General features: G+C 48.7%; 1 protein-coding gene across 1 annotated transcript in view; it reads right to left on the bottom strand.

The window, feature by feature from the left end:
* The window catches only part of AACS (acetoacetyl-CoA synthetase), a 51,121-nt gene extending 28,970 nt beyond the window's left edge, over window positions 1-22,151 (bottom strand). The window contains exons 1-5 of the mRNA XM_083416376.1: window positions 21,888-22,151; window positions 16,715-16,818; window positions 12,613-12,733; window positions 7,936-8,049; window positions 1,086-1,183 (exon numbers count right to left, since the gene is read on the bottom strand). Of these exons, the coding sequence (XP_083272502.1) occupies window positions 1,086-1,183; window positions 7,936-8,049; window positions 12,613-12,733; window positions 16,715-16,818; window positions 21,888-22,005 (555 nt within the window). The 5' untranslated portion in view covers window positions 22,006-22,151. The remainder of the gene's footprint in view (window positions 1-1,085; window positions 1,184-7,935; window positions 8,050-12,612; window positions 12,734-16,714; window positions 16,819-21,887) is intronic.
* Between the last annotated feature and the right edge of the window lie 246 nt (window positions 22,152-22,397).

Here is a 22,397-nt window from a genome sequence, read left to right as displayed (position 1 = left end):
AGCCATTGATCAGGATGAAGGGAGGTGTAGTCCAACAACACCTGGAGAGCTACAGATTGTGCTCCCCTGTTCTGGCACCGAAAAAGTTCTATGGAGAAAGCTGAATTCACAGCCTCAGGCAGGGTGAGAAGAGGATGATTTTGTGCTTTGCTAAATACTGGTGCCGTGAAAAAGTGCCGCTCTTCTCATTGAGCTAAAATAAAAATAAATTTGTGCAGCCGGAGGGGGACAACAAAGCACTGCAGAATGGGGGGGCGGGGAGAGAGATGGGTTAAATTAGTCACCATAAATTCTCTCATTTAAGTTACAGTTTCTTGAACTGCCTTCGGTTGATGAAAATGGGGTTATGCTGCCCCCAGTGGCCAACTTCAAAAAGTAAAGAGTGTTTATATTATTTAATATAAATAATTTAGTCATACCTCTTCTTGCAAACGCTTCATGTTGCGTTTTTTCGGGTTAAGAATGCGGCAAAGCCAGAAGTGTTTACTTCCGGGTTTCACTGCACAGTTTGCACATGCGCAGAAGCAAAAGCGCTCTATTGCACTTCGCACATGCGCAGAAGCGCCACTCTCGTTGCGGACTTTTTGGGGTGCAAATGGTACCCCGGAATGGATCATGTCCACAACCAGAGGTACCACTGTAATAAAAAAAATTCTGGCTGTAATTAACATTACATTGCCCATCCAAAGTGTTCAGCACAGCACATGTTATCCATCACTTTTGAAGCAGTGTAGCAGAGTGCCGGTTGGGAACAGAAGATGACGATGATCACCCTCTGTTATTCACTGCATGTGCTGGTCGCTTTATGCAGAAATAAAAGTCTCAAAGTGATCTAACCTCAAGTTAAAATACAAGCAAGCAAAATTAACTAAGAGATAAATTAAAAATAAAAGACCTGCCCTCAGCACTCTTATGGGTGAGCAGTACAGCAGAGGCTGTTAAACCACCAAAAGTTTGGCAAAATAAAAATGTCTCAGACTGGCACCTAAAAACTGGTCACGACAGCACCAGGTGCCTTTCCCTGGGAGCAGCATCCCGGAAGGGGCGACGGTTCCTCGGAACAAGAGCTGCAAGGAGTTACTTACGTTGATGCCAAAGTCCGGCGACGTTGCGCTCCAGATGGCGCCAATGCTCGCTGCGGCCAACATTGCTTCTACCGCATGGATGCCATTGGGCAAGTAGCCTAGGACAGGTTTAGGAATTGCAGTGGTTACAACACTGGAGGAAGCCTGCACCCAGGTGGCATGACGGCAAGCAAGCCCCCATTCAAAGAAGCCCATCGTGCTGGAACACTTCCTGTCATTTCTCCAACTTGGTGAATCAGATTCCCCGACGTACAGCCGGTGGGCAGGAGGGAGCCAAGGTGGCGTGTGAACCCAGAGCTCCAGCAAGGGATCTTGGCCAATGTTTGTCAAGCAAGAGGCAGGTTAGCCCTAGAGGTGCAGATCCCAAGCTTTTCCTCTCCTCCTCCCACAGCCTATCACTGCACCTCAAACAGCATGGCATGCAAAAAGGCCACAGATTAAAGGCAGATCATCTGCTTTGCATACAGAAGGTTCCAGGTTCAATCCCTGGTATCTCCAAGAAGGGCTGGGAATGTCCTTCCATCCAAAACCCTGGAAAGCGGCTGCCAGTCAGTGTGGACAGTTTTGAGGGAATTTAGCAAAGGATGCTTGTTTTCTAGTCATTCACTTCTGAGCTGCACCATTAAGTTTCATTTTATTGTTGTAATTTCAGTCACTTTAATATTGCGTGTATAAATAGCTGCAAAATATGCTACCTGGCCAAGTTCAAGGTGTTGCTATGGATATATAAAGCCCTTAATGTCTTAGGAGGGATGCGGGTGGCGCTGTGGGTTAAACCACAGAGCGAGGACTTGCCGATCAGAAGGTCGGCGGTTTGAATCAGCTCCCGTTGCTCGGTCCCTGCTCCTGCCAACCTAGCAGTTCGGAAGCACGTCAAAGTGCAAGTAGATAAATAGGTACCACTCCGGCGGGAAGGTAAAGGGCGTTTCTGTGCGCTGCTCTGGTTTGCCAGAAGCGGCTTAGTCATGCTGCCCACACGACCTGGAAGCTGTACGCCAGCTCCCTTGGCCAATAAAGCGAGATGAGTGCCGCAACCCGAGCCAGCCACGAACGGACCTAATGGTCAGGGGTCCCTTTACCTTTACCTAATAACTTAGGGCCAGTTTACTCCCGGGATCACCTCTTATGTGCCTGTTCTACCACCTCCATCTGAGGAACTTTCACTTTTGCCAGGGCGACACGCTGCTCATCTCGCTTTTTGCAAGGAGTTATTTCTTTAACGCGGCAGACCCTGTGCTCTGGAACTCCTTGCCTATTGAAATTAGGCAGGAATCGTCCCTGTACTGTTTTAGATGCCTGTTGAAAATTTCTGTTTCTGTGGGTCTATCCAGACCCATGATTTGGTTACATGTGGTTTTAAAGTTGTTATGGTTTACTCTGTTTAATTGTTCTTAAATGGTCTTGGGTACCTATAATTGTTTTAAATATGTTTATTTTACTTTATTTTTAATGGTACCGTATTGCTCACAGATGCATTTACTGCCCCAGAGTCCTTTGGGAAGAGGGCAGGATACAAATTTAATAAATAAAATAGTATTTAGTTATTTTCCATTTATATCCCACCTTTTTCTCTAAGGAGCTTAAGGCAGTGCACATGGTTCTCCCGCTCCCCACACAACAACCCTGTGAGGTAGGTTAGGCGAGAGGCGGTGATAATAAACCAACAAATGTATTGGTTTTTGAAGGAAGTGGGGGTTGTGGGCAAATTTGTGCAGTTTTGTAAGTCAGCTCAGAATTCCATTTTTGGGTTAGTTGAATTAGGTGGAAAGTAGAAAGCTGTCTTACACCAAGTAATTCAACACCCTGAGTGAGGACAAAATTGGGGGGGGGGTGCCAATATTTCTTATTTTCACAGTAATTCCTTTTGGTACAGTTGCTTTTTAAGGGAACTTTCCAGTCGGTACCTTTATAAATGTTAATGTTGTTGTTGTGCCCTGTGCAGGGGAACAGGCCACACTGCCTTAACCAAGTCAGACCAGGGCTCCATCCAGATCCATATTCACTACACTAACTGGAAGCAGCTATCCAGGGCTTCAGGCAGGGGAGAGTCTTGCAGCCTTACCTGGAGACAGGCTTGGGGCCTTCTACCTCTGACCTATGGGCCCCACCCCACAGCAGGAGACGAATTAGGTCACACCCCTATCTACATCCTAGATGTGTTGACATCACACCTATGCCTAAATTACACCTTTTCTTTCTCCCAGCTAATCCCCAGGGCAGACTGGGGGAATTACAGGGGCCAGACGAGTTTGCAGGACCCTCCTCAAAAAAGCCTCATCTGGAAGAGAAGCAGGCTAGCGGGGGAGAAAATGGGAAAGTACCATTTCCTGCACTTCCAGTTTAAAGTTCAGTCTCCAAACCAGTTGCACAGTGAATTCATTTGCAGGACTTCCTTTTGTGAGATTGCAGGCATTGGCAAAATTGCTGCCTAGAGCAGGAACAGGCTGCATTCAGTGAGGGTATGTGTTGTGCTTAAGGGGTAAATATGCAACAAAACATGTTCTTTCAGGGCCCAAGGTACATTTAAACACTTCTATAATCTGGGGAATTAGCCTTCTTGGGGAGGAAGTGGAGCTAGCAGGCGCGAGAATCCCCTTTCCAGCGCCTGCTTCTTAGTGTGTCTTGTCAGGCCCACAACTGCACAGCTTCAGCAATGCAGGTTGGAAGTGGCTTCAAGAGTTTGGGAAATTGTGCACACGGCTGAATGGGCGAGGTCTTTGAAACGGTGCCCCTGAACGCTTGATGCAGATGTTGCAGAAGGGCTGGTTTGACACTACACAGCCACCAGTGTCCCATATACCATGTGGAGAGGACGCATACAAAGCAAATCCTGAATACTGATTGTCAACATCTGCGTAAGGTGTTAATAATAACTCATGCTCTTTTCATGCTCAAATTGCACTCTAAAAGGATTTTGGGAGGGGCTTGGATCTTATTGGTGGGGTTGAGAAATAAAATATTGATAAAATAATATTTCACGCCACAAAAAGCACCTGGGACTTCCTGCCTGCCAAGCTCCTTGGGCCCCTCTCCTCCTACTCCCTGCCACCCACCAACACGCAGGGAAGCGCAGTCTGATGTTACTTTGGCTCAGCCCCAGTCATTCCTGGCGCTCTCTCCCTCTGGGCCAGTAAGCAGCAGGGCAAGAGGCTCTGGGGGCCAGGAGGATGCCCCCTACTGAGGGATCAGGCCCCACTCAGCGCCCGATGGTGCCAACCCCAGTTGCTGGCCCTAGAGCACACAGAGTACACTTCTGGACAACCTGTTTGTTGAATGTCCATCTTTACCAGGGAAATCAGATGCAAGATGTTGCTTTATACCAATTCATTGTAGCTTAGCAATGCCTACACAGACTGGCAGTGGCTGTCCAAGGTTTCAGGCTGGGTTCTCTCCCAGCCCTACCTAGAGATGCTGCTGGGGAAAGCACTGGGGACATTCGGCAAAGCAGGTTCTCTGCCACTCAGCCATGACCCTCAGGCTATTTAAGAAGCAGCCACTCTTCTTAGTTTCCAGGAAGGTTAAACAACGTTGCATCAGAGCAAGTGTCACCCCACGCTTCCAAATGCATTCCTCCATATTGGGGGGGGGGGGTTGCTGCTGAAGACCTCCCAGTCAGCTATAATTGTGCAGCCTGAATTTGCCAGTATGTGACAGAATCCCACCCCAAAATAGCAATGGTCTGGAATCGCTTGCGGTTGACAGCATTTATAGCCAGCATTTGGTGCAGTTTCCCATGCAAGAGAAAAGACCTCCTCTTCTCATAAAAGGTGTACTCATCAAAACCTGACCAAAGGTGCAATAAGATGGGTATCTTATGGATTCTGTGCCATCCCATAAAAGAGGTTACACAATGATGTTGTCAAGATAACATCTCCAACTTACCATTTCCCAAAAAAGCTACCGTATTGGTCTGAATATAAGCCTCATTCCCCCCCCCCAAATTCTGATAGTGAAAAGTTAAAGTGCGGATTATATTCGCGACCTTATAGTATGCAGCCAAGAGCGTGGGGCAAACAGCGCCAGGAGTGCGGCAAAGTGGCGCAAGCCCTGTGCATAGTCCCCTACCCTCTCCCCCAAGGCCGGGAGGGGAGAAAGGAAGGAAGGGGAAAGGCCGCCGGCAGTGCAGCGTGCCCCCCCCCCCAGTACGCTGTCAGGAGCAGCGAGGAATGGAGCAGCTTATATTCAGGGGGGTTCTTCCCCCCCCTCCAATTTTAAAGGTGCGGCTTACATTCAGGCATGACTTATACTCGGGCCAATACGGTATTTCTGTTTTACTATATGCAAACGGCACTGTACATCTGTCCCAAACAAAAGCAAGTTTGAGAAGACAGCTGGAGGCGTTTTCTGAATACTGTTTAAAGCACACCTTATGGTGAATTAAGGCATGGTAATGATATAGACCCCCCAAAATGATGTTTGGATGAATGGCTCATTGAACTTGAAGGTTTTTAAACTATTTGGGTGGAGCTTTCCAGTCATCTGGAACAGGGTCAACTGAACAAGAAACGTGATAGAAAAAGCTATGCAGAGTACTAAAATGTTAACACAACTTGGACACTAATCCAACTACTGTAGTGGTAAAAATGCAAACCAACGTTTCAGGCAGATTACTTGCATTTAAGTTATGAATTTCTGTATGGAGATTTCTGTGTGTTAAGGTAATTGGCAAGATTGCTGGAGGTCCAGTACTTTGCATTCCAGCTCTAGGGCCCCCTCCCCACGAAAGGCACTAGGCAAAATAATGTAACCCCACCCCAGTTGTGAATCTGAATGATTAATAAACTTAATAAACAGACTGAAAGGGTCCCAGGTCATTCAGCCCACCTCCCACCCCAAATCAGGACCAAGTTTAGAGCTTGGTCAGAGGACAACAAAAGTGGATCCTGAGAGCACTTATGCCTGCCAAGATACTTATACTTCAAGATTAGAGGGATAAACACCCACCATCCATTTCTCAATGGTGCTTGGATATTTATTTGGACACATGGTCTCTGTATGATTCGATTCAATCCAATTGGATTGGATCAGGGGTCAGCAAACTTTTTCAGCAGGAGGCCGGTCCACTGTCCCTCAGACCTTGTGGGGGGCCAAACTATATTTGGGGGGGGGGGATGAACAAATTCTTATGCCCCACAAATAACCCAGAGATGCATTTTAAATAAAAGGACACATTCTATTCATGTAAAAACACGCTGATTCCCGGACCATCCGCAGGCCGGACTGAGAAGGCGATTGGGCCGCATCCGGCCCCTGGGCCTTAGTTTGCCTACCCATGGATTGGATTGACAGGTCATTGTTGATGTGACCCAAAACAGTTTCTTTTTTCTTTCTGTAATATTTGGAATTAAAAATAATGTGTCTTAAGAAGGAGGAGGAGAAAAGTTGCAAAACCTTTTCTGCGCAATCAGAGAGCACTGTGCAACTGCGCTCCTTTTCACCCACCTGAATTGCTCAAGAAGTGTTGCGAGGGAGGCAGGTAACAGCAGAAAGCCACGTTGCCTCACACGACAGAGGACATTTAAGCTGGCTTTTGCAACAGGCACCCCAGGTAGAACAAGGGACAAGATGGTGACGCAACCTCCGCCTTCCCTGGTGTTCATATGCTGCTTGGAGTCAGGTCCCAGGTTCTGGTATTAGTTTACAAAACCCTCTGTAACTTGGGTCCAGGATACCTTAGGGACTGCCTGATGCCATCTATCCCTACCCGATCACCTAGTCTTCACGGGAGCCACTGTCAGTGGTCCCCCATGGCTCAGACGCAAGGCTCAAATCCACCAGAGCCATGCATTCAATGCTGCGTGTCCAGTTTTAATGAGCTGCATTTTAATGAGCTGAACTGAGTGGGTCATTATGAGTAATGAGGGTGTGGAGAATGCGTGTATGAACTTAACAGCACTTTGAGCTCTGCCAAAGGGCTATTTTGGGGTTTCTTCTGCAAACCTAGGTGTTCATCCAACTTTGCTGATACCTCTCTGCTGCATGTGGATGGTGCTGTTTTGGCTACATAAGGTTTGGCACACAGAGGCTGAGGCTGTTATTCGTATACTATACAGCAAAGAAAGGGGATATGCAGTCCTCCACGTGTTGCTGCACTACAACGCCCATAATCCGCAATCCACTAGGCATGCTGACTGGGGCAAATGGGATTTGGGAGTCCAATTGCATCTAGTGGGCCACAGGTTCCTCATCCCTGCTGTATAGGATAATAAACAAATGCAACTGTAATTGTTTTAGTTTCAACGCTTCAAAAAAGGAGGGAGTGGGGCAGGGGAGAAAGGGTGCCTATTCTGAGAATTGCATAAGATGCAAGTAAGAGTCAGCAAGACTTTTAGTTGATCTTTGTAACCCAGTCATCAGTCATGTTTCATGATGACAAATTTTGGAATGGTCCCTGGCCTTGTCAAGAGGGGTCAGGTTCTGATGCAAAGAACATGGCAGGCAGCGAAAGAGCGTGATTTGTCAAAGCATCACTATCTTCCTCTATTGCAGGGATGGGGAACTGGTGGCCCTGCAGATATTGCTGGACCACAACTCCCATCAGCCCCCAAGCACTGCCCACACCGGCTGGGGCTGATGGGAGTTGGAGTTCGTTAAACGTCTAGAGAGCTGCAGATGCTGCATCACTGCTCCTTGCTGGTTTCACTCTTTTCCCCTCTGGAGCTGGAAGTCTGGGAACCCTCCAAGAACCAGGGCTCCAAGATTTCACTTTATCCCAAGATAAACACAAGGCATAAAAGGTTCCTTCATATGAATGTATGCACAAAATCAGGGGGGCCTGCGGCTTAGCATCCCAAGTACCCAGTCTCTGTTTACCTAGAGGATGGGCATTTGAAAAGGGAGGCTGACTCACCGACAACTCTGTCTCCTGTTTGCACACCCATCTTCCTCATGGCTGCCGCGAAGAGAGCGACCTGCTGCCTCAGCTCTTCAAAAGTCACCTTCACGATCTCCTCCTTGCCTTCCTCTGTGGAAGGAGAAGGGGAAAGTTTGAAGGAGGCAAGCCCCATCATTAGCAAGTTTACGTTAGGATGCAAAGAACACCAGGCGGGCGGGCGGGCGGACGGGAGGCCATTGCAAGGAAAGGGTTTTCTTTTGCAAGACTTGGGCAGTGTCCAGTGGGCAGCTGCAAAAGACTGCCAGGGAGGTGCAGCGGTTAGAGGGCCGGTCTAGAAACAGAAGAGGGTAGTCACTGATTGTCTCACCACCCACGGATTTGTCTACTCCCCCTTTTAAAGAAGTCTAATTTAGTGGTCATGGCATCACCTTGCGGAAATGATTTCCCTCGTTTGGGAGTGCTCCTTCTCCCTTGAACAAACTGAAAATATTATCTAGTTTACCTAAGAAACTGCCTTGTGCCCAGAAAGGCCATTGGTCTACCTAGCTCAGTATTGTCTACACCAACTGGCAGCAGCTCTCCTGGGCTTCAGTCCCTCCCAGCCCCACCTGGAGATGCCAGACCACACTGGTGGGGCAGGAGAGGATGGCATGGGTGGCAGGAAGATTCAAGGGCAATAAAAGAAACATTTAAGCATTTCAGTGTAGGGTAGTCAGGACTTTTTTCCAGCTGGAGCTCACCGGAGCTGAACTCCAGAACCTCTCAGGTGGGCGCCATTGCCATTCTAAGAGAACAAGGGAGAAGTTCATGGTGAGCTCTGGTACCCCTTTCTCTAGAAAAATTGCACTGAGTGTAGTATAGCACAGTATCCAAATAATTATACAGTTTAGTACAGTACAGTACAGTACAGTACAGCAGTGGTTTTCAGTCAGTGTGCTGTGGCACCCTGGGGTGCCCTGAATGATGGTCAGGGGTGCTGTGGGCAACGCTGGCCTCTGTCCCTCTTTCCTTTTCTCCCTCGCATCTCTGCCTCCCCAAGGCTGGCACAGCTGCTTGTTGCAGCAGCCCTGGCTACAGGCTCCCCAGGCGAATGGGCCTCTGGGGCTGGCCAGGGGGTGCTGATTGCCAGGAGCTGAGGCAGCCTTGGAGTAAGCAAGCAAGCGGACGAGGGAGCCCAGCCAGCCATTCCGCCAGCCCTTGTTGGGAATGGACAGACTAGTGGGAGGCCGGGCAGGCAGGCGCTGCGCTGGTCTTTCTTGTGCTTTCTGTGTGCAAGGCCTGCCTGGGAGCCTTTCCACCTTGCAAGCCCGGCAGCGCCCGCTGCTGCCTCCCAAGGTAAGGTGCTGGCCTCATGTTCACTTTTGGCCAGTCTGGGGCATCCTCTTCCCAGGCCCCTGTGGGGCAGTGTGAGGAGGCACCTTTCTTTGGGGGAGAGGGGGGCGGCTCAGAGACCAGGGGTGGCAGCAGCGGCTACCTGGAGGACTCCCAAGGAGAGGAGAGGAGGCTGAGGGAACCCTCTACAAGGGGGGGGGGGTGTTTGAAAAAGGGTGAGAGGCTGCCAGCTCTGCCGGCAAAGGGTGACCTAACTCGGCTCCTGGGCTTGAATGATGGTCAGGGGTGCTGATCCCACGGCGTGCCACCGCAGAAAGGATGTACTTGGTCAAGGGAGCCATGGACTCAAAAAGGTTGAACACCTCTGCAGTACAGTATAGTATCAAAGTATTTTTTTTATTTGCAGAATAAAAAAGATACATTGGCCAGGTCTTCTCTGGTTTTGGCAGCCATTATGCCAGCCAGAGCGCAGTAAGGAAGGAGTTGGGAGAGCGGTGACCTTGCATGGGCCCTTGGACCCCAGCTGCCTTCAGCTGAGAGGGCAGGAATGGTGGGAGAGGCACCAGGTTGGAAAAGGCTGCGAGGGGCTGAGGTGAAAGCGCCTCAGCTCCCATGGTGAGGGCTGCAGCAGTTTCACCCGGCCCCTCACCGGCTGGGGCCAATGCAGCTTTTTTCAACAGTGCGGTTTATCGCCATGATGTTGAAAACCCAACATTGCCCAGCCCTACTCTGGGCAGCTTCCAACACATATAAGAACATAATAAAACAGCAAACACTAAAACTTCCCTATACAAGGCTTCCTTCAGGTGTCTTCTAAAAGTTGCATAGTTATTTATCTCCTCGACGATCTCCTTTATCTCCTGGACGATGTGGGTGGAGATGCTCCTTCTGCTACAAAGGGCCAAGGCCATTTAGGGCTTTAAAGGTCAGCAGCAACACTTTGAATAGTGCTTGGAAACCTTCTGAGATAGCCCATTCCACTGCCAAACAGATGAAATACAGCTCCCACCCTCCCTGACCACTGGCCACGCTGACCAGGGCGGCCAGAAACCCCTGGAGGGTCAGAGCTTCCACACGCTCGGCCCCAAAGCCCAGCACAAGCTGCTGTTCTAACCACAAGGAGGGGAGCACCAGAAGCGCTACAAAAACCTTGCTTGTGCAGCATTTCAAAGGAAGTGGTGGAAGCTGCTGCAGAGGTCTCCAGCTTTCCCAAAAAAGGGTCTCAAACCACTTGGCAAGGACCGTCACTGGTCCTTCTGGGTGCCAGACTGCTTAAGCCCTGCTCTGACATTAAACCTGGAGCTATAAAAACCCCACGCCAGCTTAGCCCTTAAATCTCCTTAAGCAGAATAAAGAACCAGGAGGTGGAGGAGGAGGGGAACGATGCGGCCTCGCGATACACCCCTGCATCTTGCACACTTTGAGGAGGGATGGTACATCTGGCATCAAAGAGAGCCTGTGGGGAAATCCTGTTACCTGCTCATGATGCAAATCTGTACACACCCAGCTCCTTTAGCAAAGCTCTCAGCACACACCACACTTAAAGCACATGGCTACCTGTCACAACCCCACCCAGTAATCCTGGGAACTGTAGCTTGTTACAGGTGGTGTGAGGGGTCAACCACAGTTCCCAGGATCCTTTGGGGGGAAGCTGCATGCTTTAAGCGTGTGATGCAGAGGTGACCCAAGTCCCACAAGGCTGTGTGACTCCACCTACCACCCCAGGATGCACAGTCTCCTGTTCCCACTGGGCTCCTGAGCCAGCAGAGAGACTTGCCAGCAGCAACACCAATAGGGTGGCAACCAAAGTAGCACCCAGGACCAGCCCAAGTTCAGAGTCCAAAACTAAAGGTCAGGCAAGAGGCAGAACAGTCCACAGTCAGGGTCCAAGCTAGCGACCAAAACGGACTGGGCATTTCTCCAGATGGGGCGGGTTTCCACCTTCCCTCTGGCTTGGGACCCATTTGGTCTTGATGTCAGAAGCCAAACCCATCCTGGATGGGGTGGTCCCTCATGGGCCTCGTCAGAGGATCCCAGCTCCTCACCCCCAGGTGGCACCTGTCCTAGCCTGCTTGGTCTTTCTCTCAGGAGAACCCCCCTAGCTGAGACATGACATATGGCCTGACTGCCACCAATTGCCCCTGAGAAGTAGGATCGTTGAGTTGGAAGGCTCCTCAAAGGCCATCTAGACCAAGCCCACATGCAGATAGGCCACCGTCCTGCAGCAACCATCTGCTGGGCTGCAACCCTTAAATGATTCGGAACTGGCGTGACTAGGCAGGTTTCATGGGATTATCTGCAAGTCTGCATTAAGATGAAGACTCATCCAAAAAACCTGTCACCATCCGTGATGGGTTAATGGCAGCCTTCGCCAACCTGATGTGCCCTCCATTGGGCAGCTGGAACTGGTGGGAGCCAGAGTTCAGCAGCACCTGAAGGGCACCAGGCCGAGAAATACAGAGTTACAGGAAGGAAAAAGGAAGCAGTGCCCCCAAGGAACTGTGGGAACTAGGAGTTCTGCAAACAGGCTGGTTACTTAAGACAACCAGTCTCCAGCAGGTGGGAGAAAAAGCCCCGAGGGGAGAGCAGGTTAGGCAAAGGGCTGCCTGACAAACTAGTTTGGGACGATTGCAATCTCTCTACAAAGCCTGCAGGGCAGGAAAGAGTCTCTATGGCAGTAGGCAGAAGCGTTTGGCAACAAGGGGAAGCCCAGAGCAAGTCTGCCCAACAGACACACTGCCAGGCTAATCAATATACTCTGCCCCCCCCCAACTGGCCTGATTATTTCAACACTCCACGAAATGGGCTGCAAGTCAAGCAGATAAAAAGAGAGAGAAAAGGGAGTACAAATTCAACTAAGAAGAGTCTTCCAGAGGCAAAAATTACAGTGGTACCTCGGGTTAAGAACTTAATTCGTTCTGGAGGTCCATTCTTAACCTGAAACTGTTCTTAACCTGAAGCATCACTTTAGCTAATGGGGCCTCCTGCTGCCGCCGCGCCGCCGGAGCACTATTTCTGTTCTCATCCTGAAGCAAAGTTCTTAACCCGAGGTACTATTTCTGGGTTAGCGGAGTCTGTAACCTGAAGCATCTGTAACCTGAAGCGCCTGTAACCCGAGGTACCACTGTATAGAAAGAAGTGTTTTGCAATGAAGAGAAATATTGGTAGAAGCACAAGGTTGACGGCTGCAAATGATGCTTCTCTGGCTGGCTGTTGCTAATGTTTAGTTTACTGTTCTTTAATTGTATGAATGTGCGTGTTATTATAAATAAAGCACAATAAAACGACAGGGGCAGAAAATAGAGAGAGAGAGAAGAACCACAGGTGTCACAAGAGCAAAGACTCACAATGACTACTTACGTGCAGCATAGAGCGCAATTTTATCGTTTTCTTTGTGCTTTAAGAGGTTTTCTGCATAGTTCAACCTGCTGCCTTTAAACCACTCTGGAACATCTGCAATGCCCTTGGAAGGGTCAATCACCTGGTGGGAAAAAGGCCGGGCATCCTTAGGAAAGAAGAGCTTCAGGTCATATCTGCTCCTGGGGTGGAGAAGAGTTCCCACACTCCAAAATCCAGGCTGGCTTGTTTCCCCATTACCAGAACCCCACGTGAGAGACCACCGTGCCTCAAGGCCCACACTGCTTCAGGCATCTTCACTGCTACACAGCCTCTCTCAGCCTGTGGCCTCCCTGACCCTGGGGGACTCCTGGCAGCCCCAGCCAGCAAAGCCAAGAGGACAAAGCTTTATTTGCCTAGTTAGCAAGTTTTCTTACCTGCCCTTCACACGAGGTCCCAGGCCAGCTTAAACAAAAACTACCATTTTAAGACCGATTATTAAAAGAATACTGCTTCTATTTTAAAACACACAAAGCCTTTCCAAAAGTGAACAGAGTGATATAAATTCCGCAAGGGATGATGGGAGCTTCACTCTGACAGCATCTGGAGGTTGACAGGTTGGAAGAAGGCTGGTCTAGGGTTGCCTCATACCCTTAAAAAGTCTCGTTCCAAAGTTGCCCCTTTTTTATCTCGCATTCAGTCATTTGGCCCCAACCATGGAAATGGTTGCTTGCCCTGCAGTGGGGGAATAGCAAGCAACCATTACAAAAGCCCCACTTTGGCCCTGATTCCGCCTTCAGGGCTGTGAACTGGACACTAACAGCCTGACCCATACTCACTATACAGTTAAAAGCAGTATCATGTCATGTTAAACTGTCATGGCTTCCCGCCACCGACCAGGCAAAAATCCTGTAGTTTGTTCAGGGTGCTGAGTGTTGTTAGAGGACCCCCACCCTATTCCCCTGACAGAGTTCCATGAGAAGAGGGCAAGGCTGTAGTTAAGGGGGGGGGGCTAGCCATGTTCTCAGCCCTGGGTGAAGCCTCTAGAGGGGCACCAGTGAGGCTCCCAGCTTGCGTGGGGGGGGGGGAGTCCTCTGACCATGCCCCTCCTTGTGGCTGCTGAGCACCAGAGGGACACTCATTTGCAAGGGGAAGCAGGAAAACCTTCCTCTTTCCCCCTGTCTGTTTCTGGAACTGTGTGTGAAAGAGAAATCCTAGAGGAGGTTGCTCTCCAAGCAAAGTTGAAAAGGGACAGTTTTGTGGCTTTCTTTCTTCTTCTTTTGCTTCCCTCAACATCTCAGAGATCCATTAAAAGTGGTGATCAGAACAACACCTCCTGCCCTTTTTGGGAACAGAAGCACTTTGGAGTATTGCTTGCTTGTGTCTTCTCTCTCTCTCTCTCTCTCTCTCTCTGTGTGTGTGTCTGTGTTTGGATCTAGAGGACAACATACATGTTTACACCATGTGAATACATAAAGAGGGCACTGCTGCATACAATCAGCTACAAAAACTGAGTCCTCTTTATACTGAAAATAAAATACCTGTAATGAAAGAAATGTGATGCTGAAATAGTAAAGTATTTATTCATTTTATTCCTTAGACTCGCAGGCATGGCCAAACCTGGCCCTCCAGATGTTTTCGGACTACAATTCCCATTATCCCTGATCACTGGTCCTGTTAAGATAGGGATGATGGGAGCTGTACTCCCAAAACATCTGGAGGGCCAAGTTTGGCCATGCCTGCCTTAGAGTCTTAAACTGCATGCCTTTACTACTCAGAAGTAAATCCCACTGAATTCAATGGAGTTTACTCCCAGGTAAGTGTGTAAAGATTCTGCAATCTTATACTGCAATCTTAAGCATTTTTACTTAGAAGTAAGTCCCACTGAGTTCAATAGGACTCTCTAGCATGTGCCTGATAATTATCACAGTTTCTATTATTATTATTATTATTATTATTATTATTATTATTATTATTACATACAGTCATAATGCTTCTTAGAATTCATCAAAAGATCTATTACTCTCTGAGAAGATCTACTTAAGGTTGAATGATATATACACAGACAATTTTACTATTTGGAGAGACTATCTCTTCTCCAGCCTATTTCAAACTACTTTGTATGCCCTTTATGAACAAACGTGTTGAGTTGTGTGTGTGTGTGTGTGTGTGTGTACGACAAACTCGGTCTTTGCCCCAGGTGACAGAAAGCCTAGTTTCAGCCCTGGAAGAGGGGCTGACTATTAAACCATCACTCTGGGAACTGTAGCTTTGGGAAGGGAATAGGGGCCTCCTAACATCACTCAATACCCTTAAACTACAGCTCCCAGGATTCTCTGAGGTTATACATCTGTGCTTTAAATGTGTAGTGCAGTGGGGGCCCCCGCCTCCAACTGAAAGGCCTTCACTTCAGTTTTCTTTCTCCTGCATAAGCCCAGAAAAGAGAAAAGGGTTCCCCACCTCTCCCCAATATTCTTGTGTTTCACTTTGACGTGGTGGACCAGATTGACAACTGGCATCTCTCCACATGCAATGCACCACCCAATCTTGCTGCCAGTGGAAGCCAGGACTGCGCTGGTGCTTGAGACAGAAGGATGAACCTGACTCCATTCTTAGTCAGGCAAAAATCTCTCACATCACTTGCTACAGGGCATCGTTTTAACTCAAACTGCTCACTGGCCCACCTGCAAAACCAGTTCCACAGAGAGGACTTTCTCACCTACATGTCCTACCTCATTTTGGGAACTCAAACCCTGTTCCCAAAAGGATAAAGGACTCACCCCATATGTCCCGTTTCTTTCTTTTGTTAAACATTTATTTTGGTTTTTAAATACAAATACAATAACCGTTAAACACTTAACCGGCAGTACATCTAAGGGTGCTTGTTTTAACCATTGTCTTTACACATACACATTCAACATTCAAACATATTACAGTGGTGCCTCGCAAGACGAAAAGAATCCGTTCCGTGAGTCTCTTCGTCTAGCAGTTTTTTCGTCTTGCGAAGCAAGCCCATTAGCAGATTAGCGCTATTAGCGGTTTAGCGGCTATTAGCGGCTATTAAAGGCTTAAGGGATTAGCGGATTAGCTGCTAAAAGGCTATTAGCAGCTTAGTGCCTTAGAAAAAGGGGGTGGGGAGCGAAAAAGAATCGCAAGACATTTTCGTCTTGCGAAGCAAGCCCATAGGAAATTCGTTCTGCGAAGCATCTCCAAAACGGAAAAACCCTTTCATCTAGCGGGTTTTCCGTCTTGCGAGGCATTCGTCTTGCGGGGCACCACTGTACTTAATGTAACCTCTCCGCTGAGAAAAATATCCCATTTCTTAAATGTGGTTTGAAGATCCACTTGCATCAAATTGCTTATAGCAGATCTGATGCGGTTTTAAAATTAAAGGTCATACTGATTTTTTAGTATTAGTGGTTACTTTACTGCTGCTTTTAAATTGTGTTCTTGAGCTGTTTAATAGATTCTATAGATTGTTTGGCTTGGCTCAAAGATATTAAATTTTCAAAACTGTATCATGAACGTAATATAAAATATGAAAAAAAAAAAGAAAACTCCCACCAGCAGTTTCCCCCTTGTTCTTTGCAGGCACAGCTCCAAGCCTTTGCCCCACCTGGTCTTTAGCACTACATCAGAACACTCCGTGGAAAAGCCATTTGCCCTCTGCTCCAATTCAGCGCTAAACTGCAGGTTTCCCCAGTGGAAAGTGGTGGAGCAAATGGGGGTATGAAAGAATTCTTAGTCACTTAGCAAAATACTTGTTCCACTGGTGAAATGTTTTGCACTTGTGGAACACTGTTGTACAAGTAGGTTGTGGTTAACTTTGTCACACAATGTGTTTCTACTATTGTGCAACTGTTGCACTGGATTTCTTTGTCGTGCAGCATTCAGACTCACACTTGCACTAGCAGAGAATGCTGGATGCAGTGCAAAATCTTTAATCATTACTCGTGTGTGTGTGTGTGTGTGCGCACGCGTGTATATCTGTTTGGTGTATTTTAGCTGTGCTTTAGCTACAATTTTATTATGTGCACTGCTTCTAAGAGCCTTTAGACTGAGCAGCTTGAAAATCTTTCCAAATAATAATAAATAAAGCAAGAGGATCATATCCCTAATGGCTTACCTCATCATAAAGGCGGGAGAAGACAATCCCACTAAACTTCCAAAATTCTGCCCAGAAATCTGCATAGTGATTCACCGACCAATGGTACAATTCATTGTAGTTGGCTGTAGGGTAAATATAGACATCTTTATTTCAATGATGATCTATAACACAATGTGCAAGCGATCTGCAGCCTATGATTTGGCTGCCTAAGGTTAATTGTTTCAGATTACCATTTTGTTGTTATTGGGCTGTTTCCAATTTTATTCTGTTTCATTTTGATAGGACACAAAAATAATGTGTGTGTGCCCTATCTTCTTATAAACCACTTTGGCTATCCTACAGAAAAGCAGGATATAAATATGAATCTTACTTCTTATTGGGACGTACGAGGAGTGGCGCTGTGGGTAAAACCTCAGTGCCTAGGACTTGCCGATCGCATGGTCGGCAGTTCGAATCCCCGCGGCAGGGTGAGCTCCCATCTTTCGGTCCCAGCTCCTGCCCACCTAGCAGTTCGAAAGCACCCCTAAGTGCAAGTAGATAAATAGGTACCGCTTTATAGCGGGAAAGTTAACGGCGTTTCCGTGTGCTGCGCTGGTGCCGGTTCGCTGGAGCAGCTTCGTCACGCTGGCCACGTGACCCGGAAGTGTCTCCGGATAGCGCTGGCCCCGGCCTCTTAAGTGAGATGGGCACGCAACCCTAGAGTCGGACACGACTGGCCCGTACGGGCAGGGGTACCTTTATGAGGAGTTAGGGGAAGAGTAGTACTATCTGGTGGGGGGCATGCCATGCTCCACCGTGGTTTAGTTCATTTAGTTCAGTATTGTCTCTACACCGAACAAACCTCTGGTCCCCACCCTGCACTCAGCTCTCACCTGTGGCTCCTAGAAGCTTGCAACAGTGGCCACCACACCCTGGGAAATGGCTTTGACTGGCGGCTAAACCAGGTGTGGGTAGCTGATGGGTCTCAAACCCCCAGTGACTTAGGGACTCCCCCTGCATAAGAAGACAGGCTCTGGAGGATTGACAAGACCAAGAGTGGGTTGAATGGTCAAGAAGGCGGTTTTGCACGTGCTGTAGAGGGAAATACAGGGCAGATGGGGCTCATCAATCACCTAGGAGAAAGAAAGCTCTGATCCCAAACCTCTGCTGCCTTGCGGGGTATCTTCGGGTGAAGAAAAGGCTCACGAACAAACCCTACACAAATCCCAAGTGCTCATACTGTTTTAAATGCATGTGGTTAGTGAGAAGGTCCTTTCCCTGCCCAACTCAGGGCCAATTGATATAGCGCATTATTATAGCCCCCAATAACTGGGCAATTAGTCAAGGAGAGAACTCCTAGCGCAAGCCACAGACTGAGGTGCTAATTGTCTTTGGGCGAGGAGTCACATTGGAAGTTACCTTATGCTACGTAAGAAGACTGGTTCATCTAGGTCCATGGGGTCTCTACAGTAACTCTCCAGAGTTTCAGATAGGAGCTTTTAGCCAGCCCTAGCTGGAGACGCCAGGCCACCACAAGACTTCACCACTTCACAATTCCAATCTTGGCTGAACTGGGAAAGCCACCTGCTTCTTTCTCTCTTCTTTAATAAGTCATTAGCTCCCATATTTGCTTGCTGAGAAATGGTTAATATTGCCTTCTCCAGTCAAGACACCTGAGGATCTTATGGAAATCAAGCAGGACCATGTGTCCTTAGCCATTATAAAAGGTGGAGGTCAAACAAACAACCCTTTTGCTGTTTTCCTAGGGAGCAAAAAGCTAGAGAAGGTGGACTGCGGGCGGGTGAGGGCAGGACAATTAATCTTCGGCTCTGATGGTCCAGGAGATATGCTCCAGGTCCGCCAAAGAGCCAACCTCCACATTTGTGGGCCTTCAGCCTGCTAAATACGAAGCACAAACAGAAGATGCTAATTTACTCAGTGAAATGACGAGGAAAGATGCTACAGAGATGAAAAAGCAAACAGGGTTTCAAGAAGTGGAGCTCAAAATGAGCTCATCACCCAGAGGCCACCAGGCTGTCCTCACACTGCCTGAAAATGACATGACAGTTTTAATTTAGTTGTAAGGCCATGATTTAATGGAGAAGCAGAGAGAAACAACAGCCCTCCACTTCAGATGGCAGGTTTTGGGTGCCACGGACATTGCATTGGCTCTTGAAGACACACCAATTTAGACAAGCATTCTCCTGACCCAAACTTTCTGTTTTAATTGCTGCTTTTACTATTGAACTGTTTTAATGGTACTGTGCTATTGCACACTTTAATTGTGGGTGTTTATTTTAATGTTCTGGTGGAACTGCTTTATTGAGTATTCTAATTATGAGTTCTTATCTTTCTCATAATTGGTTTTAAAACCAGTAAACCTCTAAAAAGCCACTTTGGCAAGTATGCAGTATATGATATATAGCGGTACCTTGGGATGCGAACGGGATCTGTTCCAGAGCCCTGTTTGCATCCAGAAGCAAACGTAACTAGCGACAGCACGTCCGTGCGCGCGTCACTTTTTGCCACTTCTGCGTATGCGCGTGACGTCATTTTGAGCCTCTGCACATGTGCAAGTGGCAAAACCCGGAAGTAACGCACTCCGGTACTTCTGGGTTGCCGCGGAGTGCAACTTGAACGCGCTCAACATGAAGCATATTCAACCCGAGGTATGACCATAATACAAATGCCATAATGTGGCATATGGACAGATCTGGACCAGGGCAGAATCCACTGCAAAGCCCATTGGAAGAAGAGCAAGTTCTTGTCCGATTCTGCTCACTTTAAAAGGGCTTGCAGAGAAGAGCTTCCCACTAGATTGTGAAGGGAAGGGCTGTAGCCCAGGGAGAGAGCATCTGCTTTGCATGCAGAAGGCCTCAGATTCAATCCCCAGCATCTTGAGGTGGGGCTAGCAATATCCTCTGCTTGAAACCCTGGAAAGCCCTGCCAGTCAGTGTAGAGCCACTGTGAGTTGGCAGCCGTCCGTCTGGAGAGACAATGAAGTGCACCTCCAGGGATGAAGTCAAACTGCTGCAGTAGCAGCACCCAGGTGACTTATCCGGGGCACAAGCCTGGGCAGTGTGCATGGAGGTCCTGGGCTGCCTAGATGACAAGCCCCCCCCCCCCCCCGGCCTGGCTGATGCGGCCAAAGGAAAGCAGAGCAATACATTGGACACCAGCTTGGCTGCAGGAGCTGCTGGAAGGAGGAATACAAGATGCCATCCAACCGCCTTAGGGACTCCACTCCAGATTTGTGTAGGGTTTACTCACTAGTCTATACTACTCCCGAAGATATCCCGCAAGACAGTAGAGGTTTGGGATCAGAGCTTTCCTTCTCCTAGGTGAGCTAAGCTTCCCAGGTTGACAAGCCCCATCTGCCCCACATTTCCCTCTACAGCACGTGCAGAAACCGCCTTCTTGACCATACAACCCACTCTTGTTAAATATTTATTTTATGTATATCCCACCTTTCCTTCAAAGGTCTCAAGGTGGTGTACACACCTCTCCTCCTTTCCATTTTATCCTCACAACCTACCTGTGAGGTAGGTTAGGCCATGGGGCAGAGCTGGCCCAAATCACCCAGTGAGTGGGGATTTGAATCCAAGTCTCCCAGATCCCAGTCCAACACTATGGGTGGGTGTGAGTGTTGCCCTGCCCTGACAAGATCAGCCACCTCCCCCCACGAAAGTTAACGGAGCAAAGGTGCACCCACTGAAGCTTAAGAGACTTAGACCTTCCCTCCGCCATGATGACAAAATCATTGTTGAATCTTTGGCAACTGTACTATGACCTTCAATACTGTGCCCCCCACTTTAATATCATGTTTATATTTGTTGGTTGCTTTTCTCACAGAGCGACCCAAAGCTGCAGCCAAGGCTGAGCAAGATGATAGTTTAGCCAGCAGCTCCTGTTAGGACAGCTAAACCACAGCTTAGGTCTCTATACGGGGGATGTTGTTGGCTTGTTTTGTTCCGGTTTTTATTATGTACTTTGTGGTCTTATTCTGTATTTTATATGCCATGAACAACCCTGAGATCTTCAGGTGAAATACAAATTTAATAAATAAAATTAAAAATAAATATCACTGTTATCAGATACTTAAAATATTGGCCCATGTATTATGAGTCCCTTCAGTACAGGCAAGGCCATTGGTGACTAGAGTTAAGTTGCCCATCACCAGAAAAACAGAACAGAGCTGTTTGCCCAAGAAAACTCTCTTTTCAGTTACCTGGTAACACGGTTGTCACATCTACATTTATCACTGTGAATCTTATTTTTTTTAAAAAAATAAACAAATCTCTGGGGGAAATTGTTCCAAAGAAAATTGGAGAGGGAGACTGAATACCTGAATAAATAAATATTTTCAGGTGCCCAGCTTCCCTGTACTACACCCTTTATTGGAGCCAACAAAGGCAGACAGGTACAGGGTTCACATTTGTGACTGAGCAAGACAGGAGAGCCGCTGCAAGTCAAGGGCTTGGGATGGCTTTTCAACAATGACAGGCTCTCAGAATCTGTTGTCAGGCCTCGGGCCTAATGAGTGCAAGGGGGCGGCTGCTCAGCAGAAATGGGAAAATACTCTGCACATGCTCAGAGCATTATAAGCCCCATTTTTAATTCTTCACAGCATTTTCTTTAAAGGGGGCATGGGTCTGAGCTAGGAACAGAGATGCTATGTTAGCAGCATCAAAGTGAAATTGTCACGGCCAAATGCAGAAACGTCACTGAAGGGAAGAGCACCCCCGCCAAGCGGTCTCCCGGCCAGCCCTGAGATGCGCCCCCGATGCTTTTGGGCTGCGCCTCCCCTCAGCCCCAGCCAGCCTGAAGGGAGGGCACCGGGTTGGCGGGCACTGCTCTGCCCAGCAGCTCACGGAAACCCCCCAGCGAGGCGTCGAGGCAGCAGTCCGCCGCCCCCCCAGCCCAGCCACCCAGAGATAGACTTCCTCGCAACGCGGAGGCTCCATGTCGCCCCAGTGGCCGCGGCGAGACCCGGCGCCCGACGACGGAAAGATGCCCCGGCAACCCGCCCCGGGGCGACCATTCATCTGCGGGACGCTTCCTTCTGTCCCTCCGGCGGCAGCCAAGCCTCGCAGCCTCCCCGGCGGCTCTGCGTCGCCGCCCGATGCCCAAGCCCCGGGCAGGCGCCCAGAGGGCAGCTTGCGCCAAGCGCAAAGGCACCATCCCTGCAGCCCCAGCAGCAGCAGAGACTCACCCAGGGGAATCCCGTAAGCAGCAGCCACCGCCGCCCGGAACTGGTCCATATTGGTGTTGCGCTTGGAGTCCGGCTCCCACATCACCTGCGACTCCATGATCTCCGGCGCCCCAGACATGGCGAGGTCGCGCTTAGCTCAGGCAAGGGCTGCTGCTACTGCTGCTGCACCGCACCGGCTTGAATCCCTGCCGCTTCCTCGCTGGGCGAGTGACTGGGGGGCTCCGCCTCCTGCGAGCAGCTTTTCAGGGACAGTTCACCTCCCGTTTCCCCGGTAAGCTTCCGCCAGGGCTGATGATGGAGGAGGAGGAGGAGGAGGAAAGAGTGCAGGCACGGAACTAGGTCTATTTTTCAATGCAAATAAGGGCGGGGTATAGAAAGCGATGCATTCACAGCAGCAGGAGCTGCCAAAGGGATTAGCGTAAATCTATCTATATGTATGTACGTTTATAAAACCGGATCTATGACTGTAAGTATATAAATTGTGCAATGCAATGTGTATATACATGCATA

This window comes from Podarcis tiliguerta (genome assembly GCF_965153285.1).
Source record: "Podarcis tiliguerta genome assembly, chromosome: 16".
In the NCBI taxonomy this organism is placed as follows: Eukaryota; Metazoa; Chordata; class Lepidosauria; order Squamata; family Lacertidae; genus Podarcis; species Podarcis tiliguerta.
The sequence above is the reverse complement of the archived record's forward strand: the minus strand, read 5'-3'. Positions and strand labels throughout refer to the sequence as shown.